This window comes from Neopsephotus bourkii, unplaced genomic scaffold, assembly GCF_033783945.1.
Source record: "Neopsephotus bourkii isolate Nb327-2 ecotype Australia unplaced genomic scaffold, CSIRO-AGI_Nbou_v1 NB_994, whole genome shotgun sequence".
In the NCBI taxonomy this organism is placed as follows: domain Eukaryota; kingdom Metazoa; phylum Chordata; class Aves; order Psittaciformes; family Psittacidae; genus Neopsephotus; species Neopsephotus bourkii.
In genome coordinates, this window is record NW_026901486.1 from 655,759 (window position 1) to 665,579 (window position 9,821).

General features: G+C 47.6%; 1 protein-coding gene across 1 annotated transcript; it reads right to left on the minus strand.

Annotated features, from left to right (window-relative positions):
* Positions 1-993: 993 nt before the first annotated feature.
* Positions 994-6,978, minus strand: LOC133215691 (probable G-protein coupled receptor No9). Its single transcript, XM_061359844.1, has 3 exons — positions 6,696-6,978; positions 3,507-3,683; positions 994-2,157 (listed from the first exon to the last, which is right to left on the minus strand). Exons 1-3 carry the CDS (start codon positions 6,965-6,967, stop codon positions 1,482-1,484), a joined length of 1,125 nt encoding a protein of 374 aa, XP_061215828.1. The 5' UTR covers positions 6,968-6,978; the 3' UTR covers positions 994-1,481.
* Positions 6,979-9,821: the final 2,843 nt, after the last annotated feature.

The following is a 9,821-nucleotide window of genomic DNA, read 5'->3' on the forward strand; positions in this document are numbered from 1 at the left end:
CTCTTCTGCCTTTGAGCTGGAAGAGCAGAAGCACTCAGGGCTTTTACTAACATCCCCCTTTATTTATTAACATAGTGATGTTCTTCACCCCTCTGAGAGCCTCAGTCTTAGTTTTAGCATTAAATGTTAACCTGGATATCTTTCTGCTGTTTCCTGTGCTTCTCAGGCTGCAGAAGCCTTGCCTGTCCCAAGTAAGTGAGCGAGCACTGGGGAAGAAGCTGTTTTAGAAACCATCCTTCAACTGTTTTGTGTCCATGGAAGATCAGTCTAAAAGCAGGCTCTGAGGGTAATGACTCCCATGTAAACCAGTGTGAGACCCCATCAGTACCATGCCAGGGGAAGCAGTAGCTGTTGTATGAGTAGTCTGTGATCCTGTGGGCTCAACTCCTGCTTTTACTCACTGCTGTGATGCTGCAGAGACATTTGGGAGCAGGCCTGTCTTTTCATGGTCATCCTTTGGTAAGGCAATTCATGGTCCTCCCACAGTCAGCCAGTGTTGTTTAATGCTGTTTGAAGTCCAGACAAGCACTTGGGAGTGAATCATTCCCATTCATCATCCTTTTCTTATGGCGGTATAGTCCAGCAATACTCTACAGTACCACTCATGGCAGTAAGTCATAGACATCACAGTGCAGAACACACAGTAATTCCTCTTCATGTACCCTTTTTGGCTGCAGTTGGTCACCTGCAGCCCCCTTTAATCCTCATGGGCACTCGGTGCTCTCAGCAAGTCTTACTCGCCCACTGGGCCTGCACATAGGATATTCCCTTCCAGAATTCATAAGGACACTCACAGGCAATTCACAGAAAGCCACTGAAAGCTCTGAACTCCTCCAAAGGGACTTGAACCCTGAGCAACAGCCCAGACTGCAGTGGTGCCTTTGTAAAGAGGTGACCTCTGCTCCTTGACCACATCCCTCCTAATGCCCGTACACAGACTGACACACAGAATTACTAAACCCAGTCAAATGTGAGCAACCTGCTCTAGTGGAAGGTGTCCTTGCCCCTGGCAGGGGATTGGAACTGGGTGAGCTTTAAGGCCCCTTCAGCCCAAACCGTTCTATGGTTCTATGAAATCTGTAATGTAAGCTGCAAGGTGAGAGCTCCAGTGGCTTGAGAAATGAGAAACACTGTCCCACCTTACAGTGCAGATCACCAGGATGTACCCAGAGACAAGTTCACATTATCATACTGATGTTGTTTTCCCCTGCATGAAGGTTGAATTTGTCTTAGGAAATGCTCATTAAAAAGTAATTAGGCAGGAAGGAATTAGCTCCATTAGTTATAACAAGTTGCCCCTAAAATATCAAAGTTCCTTGTTTATAAAACTGGAAGATGAAGAAATGCACTTTTGCCCTATGTCCCCAGCTGTAATATTCCAGCCCCTCCTTCCCCTGTTTTCCTACCCATTATTTTTTCCATTAGGATGCGCTCTGGCACTTTCTGTACGTCCACCTCCAGCAGCTGATTCTGAATCCCTATTACTTGGGTTTGCCTTTCAGGGCACCATTGGGCATTGGCACCGTAATGCTATATTCCATGTCTGGAGCAGTCTTGGAAAACGTGGCTATGGAAACCATGTCTTCTCCAATGTTCACTTGAGACCTGTGCCTGCAGATGAGCAGCTTCTTCAGGGCCCGTTGGAAGTCCCTGTTCAGGAAAGCATAAAGCATCGGGTTGATGGTGGAGTTGCAATACCCCAACCAAGTGATAATCTTGAATGCCTCAACCAAGACCGTGCTGGTGGAGTCGGTGCCTCTTGCTGCGAGCCAGACGTTGAGGACAAAGTAGGGCAGCCAGCAGAGCACAAAGACTGAAATGATGATGCTGATGGTGCGTGTGGCCTTGTTCTCCAGCTGCAGGTGGTTCTGCCGCTTGCTGTTGGGGTGGTAGTGGATCTCCAGGGTCTGAGACACGATCCGAGTGGCCTTGAGCCGCGAAGCACGGTAGATGAAGAAGTACATGCTGCACATGACCATGAAGGGAACGAAAAACGCCAGAGCAGAAGCCACGATGGCAAAAATCCAGTTGGTGACAAAGATGCATTCTCTTCCTGCATCGAAGTCCACCCCGGGGATCTCGTTCCAGCCTTGCATGACAGGAAGGAAGGAAATGAGAGAGGAGTATACCCAGACCATGCAGGTCATTGCGATGCATCTGTGCAAGGAAAGAGACAGGGAGGGGAGAGGGGGTATGAGCCATTTTGAGTCGAGAACATACAGTACAGGTCAATACCCATGGTAACCCATGTGGGATATCACTGCTCTGCAGTACCACAGGGCCTGGAGAAGGGAAAAAGATGGGGTACATCAGGTCCAGACATGAATATCTGTAACAATGGGGTAACTGCATCTGTGCTTTACAGAACTGGGGTCAGTGCAAGGGATGGCTGAAAAAAATGAGGGGGAAAGGTTTCAGAGAGGATTTCTGGTTATAGTTAGAACAACTGCATGTGCATTTTCCTGTTTGGTTTCAGCCTGGGTTTCCAGCCATTATCCTCTGAATAGCAGTAGGGTGGAGCTGATGGGCACCAGATCCTCAGAACCACTGCAGCGCTTGCTCTGCAACACAGCATGATGTGCAGCCCCCTCCTCATCTTAGGGACCCATGCTCCCAAATAGCGTGCAGCAAGAGTTGCAGTGGGAAAAACTTCCCCAAAGGAGCCTGAACCCACCTGATAAAGCACTCCAGATCCAGTGTCCTCCTTTAGACAACTTCCCCCCTCTTCAGTCCTCATTTCAATGTTTCACATAAAACCTTGACAGGAGCTTAGGAAAACTCATCCTGTTTTCTCTGCATTTCCCCCCATGAGTCGGAGTGGTTTGGGTTGATAGAACCTTAAAGCTCACCCAGTTCCAACCCCCTGCCATGGGCAGGGACACCTTCCGCTAGAGCAGGTTGCTCCAAGCCCCTGTGTCCAACGTGGCCTTGAGCACTGCCAGGGATGGGGAAGCGTTGTCATGTTTCAGGATTTACTTTGCATGCTATGATTCCTGCAGTCTCTTTACCCCAGCTCCCTCTCATGTGCATGATGTCAGGTGTTCTCACCTTGTTTCCAAGTTCTCTATCTCACCCTTTCTCTGGTTAAACCTCAAAATCCTGCCTGAGATACATGACTATCACTTCAGAAAGCATCATGAGTTGAAGAGGTGGAGGACTGCTGCTACATGCATTCTTCTGGGTGTCATTTCCCCTAGTCCCATTAAATGCCTGCAAGTCGTAGGTACAAGTCAGGCCACATCACTTGTTTCTGTCCCATTTTGCAACCCATCCTTAGCTCAAAAAAGTCCATTCCCGTGAGCACCACCAGAGCAGCTCAGCTCATTCCCCTTTTCTCCTGCATCCATAAAGATCTTCTGCAAAGCTTTAAATAGTGCAAAGATCCTTTTGCCACATCACTCTGCTTTTGGGCAGCAACTATTAATAGATCATTTGGTCTTGAGGCAATACAGGCCAATATAGATCAAGATAGGGAGGGACCCAAAGTGATGAGCAACACCACTCACCTGCCACGGGACATCCTTCTTGAATAGTGGTAGGGGGTCACGACGGAGCAGTACCTGTCCAGGCTGATGAAGCACAAGGTGACGATGGATGCGGTGCAGAACATGACATCGAAGGAGATCCAGACTTTGCAGAAGAGCTTCCCGAACAGCCACATCCCCGTCACCTCATAAATGATGCTGCGAGAGAAAACGGGTGGGAATCACAGCTGGAAGGACCAATTGCATGCATGTCTTCAAGGCTACGTGGTGGTAACACCATGATTTAACACAGAGGTACCAAAGGTGGGTTTGCAGCTCAGAGAGCAGGGATTCACCCTCAAAGCGCAACACGAGGCACCTTGGTGAGGCATGGCTAAAGAAGACCAAACCCATGCTTCTTGCCTGCACCCTGTTGCAAGCAGATGCCTTGAGGGAGGTGTTTTGCCCCCCAGAGCCCCCCAAATTTACATCTGCACAGTTTTGTCTATCACAGTTTTTCCTGTGTAGAACAGGCTTTTATGATTTCTACCCAGTTCCTGGGCCACGGAAGATGCCCTCTCCTCCAAGAAACTCAGTTTTCATCTGGTCTCATGCTTCAAAGCTAACTCCTGATTAAAACATTAAATCCTAGGAGGAATCCCATAGAGTTTGTATGCTACGCAGCTCACAAATGCCTCAGCGAGGGGAGGGCACCACCACAAAGCAGACATTACACCAAAATCGTTTCCAACAAAGCCAAGAAGGGTCTTTAAGAAGTGAGCAGTGAAGGAAGGAGTGTATGGCAGCTGTAGGAAGGCTGGTGCACGTTTCTATAGCGTTCAATTAGGTGCCATTCTCTTCCTCCTCCTTTCCCCTGCTTTCTGCACTCCTGGGGTGCTGCTGAAACAAGCATTGAGTGTGAATTCGATGTGAAAGCTGAGTGATGACTTGGTCCTGCAAAGCTTTAATTATCCTGGAACTTCACAGCCTGCTGGGCAAACACAGAGGAGGTGGTGCTGCTGCGCTGCAGTGCATTCAGGTGGGCTCTGCCAGGGCACAAGGAGTCAGCTTGATGGCAGAGGAGTTAGAAACCAGTGCCTGCTCTGCATCTGATTAGCAGTGATTCATTTCAGTGACTTGTGAAGGTCGTTCTAGAGCACAACACTGGGCACAGTGGTGATGAAGGGCCCCAGGAGCTTCTTGTTATATAGGATGGTGCACAACAATCCAAGCCAACACCAACCTATAGCAGAACCTGTCCCTGCACAGACACTGGTGTGTCTTTGTGTTCCCATTAGCCACACCAGTGAATTGGGAACTGCTGGGATTGCAGCGCAGCATTCCCACCTTCACAGGTACCCGTGGCACCACTCTGGGAGCAGATCTGTGGACACAAGCATGTGGATTTCCTTAGTTGTAAAGTTCCCCCATTGTGGAGGTGGGAGCATCTTCTCCCCACTGGGCACAGAAGGGGCCATGAGTCTGAAGTCACTGAGACTCAGTTACTGCGTGAAGCAGTTGTCCTCCTTCTCTTCAACTGGTGTTTTCTGGAGTGATAACCGTGTATCTTGGGCAGGATTTTGAGGTTTAACCAGAAAAAGGATGAGATAGAGGGTTTGGAAACAAAGTGAGAAAACCTGACATAAGGCAAATAAGAGAGAGCTGGGTACACTGGAGCATATGCAGCCTCCACATGGGCAGCATGGAGGGTCCCACTGAACACACATAGAAAGTTTTCATGGCTCTTTTTACAGATGAGTCCCATAGAAGTCAAAGCACTGGTCCAATAATGGACTTGGGTGCCTTGTTCCCACTCCTCAGAAGCCCTCTTATCCCCAGAGATGCTGCAAATCCTGTGGTGTGAGCACCATGGCCTTCCAGATGTAGGCCATGCTGCTGTCATGAACATCTCTGCACATAGATCCCTATCTCCCATCAGCACACATCTGGTGGGATGCACTTGACCTAGCAGATGTTCTTATAGGGCAGGGTACCTGTGGATGTGGTACCAGTGGTACCAGGATGTGGTACCTGTTCTCTCTTCTCTGATGTAAAAGGTCTCTTGGACACGATGCTGATGAAAAAGGAACAACAAAAGCCCAAAGAAGCACACAGCATGAGCAAAGCCACTGCTGTGGTTCACTTATGCTCGCAAAAGAAAAGAGTAGATGGAAATATTCAGCCTGGAAAGGGCTGGGCTGGCTGGAGCACCCAGACAAGAGCCAAGCACAGCTGAACCGCTCCTGCACACGAGCCAAACCAGAACAAAACAGCCTTATTCTGATGAAATGAAGGCACCAAGCTACAACCTCATTTTCCCTTTCTGTCACGTTTTCCTGGGTCAAACTGGCTCCTATGATTGCTTATTTTCCTTCTCTTTGGCATGCACTAACATGTACCAGAACCCATGCATCAGTCCCATTTGTTATCCCGCTGCAGATTGTGGTTCTTCTAGGCTGTTTGATTTGCAAGGTCAGCAGCCTTCCCCACAAACCCCACTGTACATTGTCTGAACCAGAAGGAACAATCTGAATTCCGTGTTTCACCAAGAATATGAAGAACAACATCTCTGCAACAGCCTTTTGTGGTCAGCAGCATCAAATCATCCCTTTTCTTATGCCAGCAAGGAAGAGTTTTACTTCTCCCTTCCACTACCAGAAAATAAAAGATAAGGTTAAAAAAGTGAAATGGAAGGCAGAGAATTGAACCGCACTGATTTCAATAGTCATTCTTCAATAAGGAAACTGAGGGGAAAACACACGCTGTGATTTGCTGCTCTAGAAGGAACAACACATTGTGCTTAATGCTAACACACCACTCAGTCCTCATCTGCCATTCCCCAAACACTCAGAGCATGTAAAATCCTCTAGCAACCCTGTTGACTCCGCATGCAGTGCAGAGCTAGTCCTGGAAGATGGGACTTATTGCACTGGAGTCACATTAAAGGCTGGATATCTAGTTCAGGTGAGCAGCCAGCATCCCTATGTAGCCAACAGGAGGAACACCTTTGGGAAGTCTCTCCGTAAGTAGACCCAGTATAAAGCATAAAGAAACTAAGGCATAGAAGCACATATAGACCCCAACCACCATCCAGCTCTTTGGAAAGCCCAGCCCTAAGCACAGCACATGAACTTTATCCAGCTCTACCCAAAGAGCAGCTACTAAGCGAGGGGAAATGCCATTGCACGCACAAACTCCACCATCTGATCTTACCTCCCAAGCACTTCTTACCTGAAGGGCATGACCAGACAAGCTACAAGGAAGTCTGCCATGGCCAAGGACATGATAAACATATAGGTGACGGTGCGCAGCCTCTTTTCCACCACCGGGCAGATGAACACTATTGTGTTTCCCAGGAGCGTGATCAAGTCAATGAGGGTTAATATCAGGCCAATGACCACCTCCTGCAGGCCGATCCCTGCCAAGTTGCCAGCTCCTTCCACAAAGGATGAGTCAGCAGAGGAGGAATTAGGGAGCCAAGTTTCATTTCTGTTCATCAGCATCTTCCCACTGTTAGAATCTGAAAGAGAGACAGCAGGAAAAAGCAATAAATAATGACTTTAATGCACATGCTTTGTAGGTCTAAGAAAGGAAGCACAGAAATAATGCTTATGCTTCATTTCCTTCGAGACAAATCCACACACCCATGGTTATGTCTGTGCCATCACTCTCCCATGGTGATCAGTCCATTACAAGTGTCTGAAATCCTGAAGGTGAGGATAAACATGCAGCAGTGGCTGAGGTCCTTCATGGCAATTAAAAGCCTGCCTGTGAATGGAAATGTATCATCAGTGAAGTGGGGTACAAAAAGAAATGTCCTAAGAGCAGAAGGAGGACAGGTAAGCAACTGGAATCCAAAATGAAAGCAGCTCTGCCAAATCCCAACAGGGCATATCCACAGAATACAGGGTTTGAACAAGATGATCTATAAAGTCCTGCCCAACCCAAACCATCCTATGGTTATACATTCTCATCATCATCTTGGCCACCCACAGACCAAGTGGGGCTGCTTGCCCAGGCTGGATGATCTCAAAACCCCGTTGTTCAGCACATTTTCTGCTCTGCATGGTCCTGGTACTTCTTTAGGCTCTGAAGTTCAGAGGTTCTTACTACCATAGTGGGCAGCTCCATCCTGCAGTCTCAATGGCCATACACAGAGCTTAACACAAGTGAGCAAGTAATTGAGTCTCAGTGCCTTCGGACTCGTGTCTCCTTCTGTGCCCAGATGGGAGAAGGGGCTCCCAACTTCACCATGGGGAGCTTTCAGTTGAGGAAATCCATATGCTTGTCTCCACAGCTCAATTCCCAGACTTTAAGTGAGTGGAAGGTGCCTGGGAAGGTGGGAATGCTGCCCTGCAATCCCAGCAGTTCCCAATTCACTGGTGTGGCTGATGGGAACACAAAGACAAAACTTTTGGGGAAAAGGATATTATAGAAATAGTTCCAGATATCAAATTGTTATATCTGAATGTTGCCACGTCTCCTGTGATTGGACTCTGCTTCCACAGTGCCCTCAGCTCAGTCCCCATCTCCGGAGCATCACTGCTGAGTGCAGCACAAGAATGGGTCAGGATCAACATCCATGTAACCCAACATGCCTTATCTCACAGCTGCCAACCTGGGCCTCAGCAGGATTGTAAGAACAAGGCAGCATGCAGTAAGATTTCCCCAATGTCCATTTTCCCTTCCAGCAGCCTATGATCCCAAATTACCTCCAAAGATGGTTTTGAGGACTTCTAAATCATGAAGCTGTCCTGCTTCCCCTTTGGCCCATGTCAACTTTTAGCATCCATGACCTCCTATCCAACAACTCCCACACCTCAGCTATGTGATGTGCAGAGAAACACCTCTTTTTGCCTGTTCTGAGCCTGTCATGCACTGGTTTCATTTGATGCCCTCTGATCCTTGCATTGGATGAGGCATCCTGCATCCTTATGTTTAGTGTGAGGAGTCCCTGCCCATGGCAGGTGGGTTGGAACTGGATGATCTTAAGGTCCTTTCCAATCCAAACCATTCAATTATTCTGTGATCAACCTCCATCCACTCCCCCAGTGCCACTGGTGGGCTCTTTAATCTCCATCACATCCCCCCTCATCATCTCTTGGTCACGCTGAGGACCCTTTGCCAACTGCTTAGTCCTCATACAGAAGCAATAGAGGACTCCTGGCCACCCCTCCTGCTCCTCTGAGATGCACCAAAACTGCAAACCATTTCCAAGAGGGGAATGCACTGTGGATGTATATAAGGGCATAATGATGTTCTCTGTTTTGTCCTGCTTCCCTTCCATAACAATCCCTAACATGGTTTGCTGCTTTTGATTGGCACTTAGCACCGAGCTGACCTTTCCACAGGACTGCCTATTGCATTCCAAAGACCTCTTTCTTGAGCAGTAACAGCCAGCTCGGAGCTCAATGCTTTAGAAAGAATAGATGCAACGAGGAAATTGGGTTTTCTCCATCTTCCCCAAACTCCATCACTTCATAGCTGGATTTCTTCTTCCATTTTAATGCTCAATGAACATCATAAAAGCTTTTCTGCAAGCCCTTAAGTCAGGCCTTGCCCTTCATGCCCTCTTTAACCTTTGTTTCACCTGCAAACATCACCACTTCACTATTCACTATTTCTACAGTTAGAGATTGATTGAACCCCACACATCCCAGCCCCTATCCCTGTAAAGGGCCCTGGGAGCTCTCTATCCCACACGGTAACTCACCATCCACTCCCCCCCTGCACCTCCCCTTTTCAACCCCTATTTATTCAGACAAGGAACTTCCTTCTAAACTCAGGACCATTGAGTTTCCTTAAAAGCCCCCAACAGGAGGGACCATAGTGAAGCCCACTAGAAGCCCAGGCAGACCACACCAGCTCAGTGCTCCCCATGCACATACCCAGTGACCTCCTCCAAGCTCTCCCATGTGATGATGAGGCCGTGCTGCCCATTGTAAAAGCAACAGTGACCTTTCCCATCCCCATCAGTGTCCAGGGCCAGGTTGGATGCAGTCGGGTGATGTGGTCTAGTGTGAGCTGTGCTCCATAGCAGGGGGTTGGAACTGGATGATCCTAAGGTGCTCTCCAACCCTAAGTATTCTATGATTCCATGAGACTGAGTCTATGTAATTGTGTGTTACATGCAGCCATTCATCCTTCGGGGTTCTCAGCTCCCTCTGCTGACTTCTATTTACTTGCTGGATTTGGTAATTTCCTTTAAATTAAAAAAAATAGTAAATATTTTAAAAATTAAAAATAGAAAATAAATAAAAAAACAAAGAGAATTTTAAAAGAAAAATTTAAAAGATAAAATTTTAAACTTAAAAAGACATGAAGAAGTAAAAATTTTAAAATTATAAAAGAAATTAA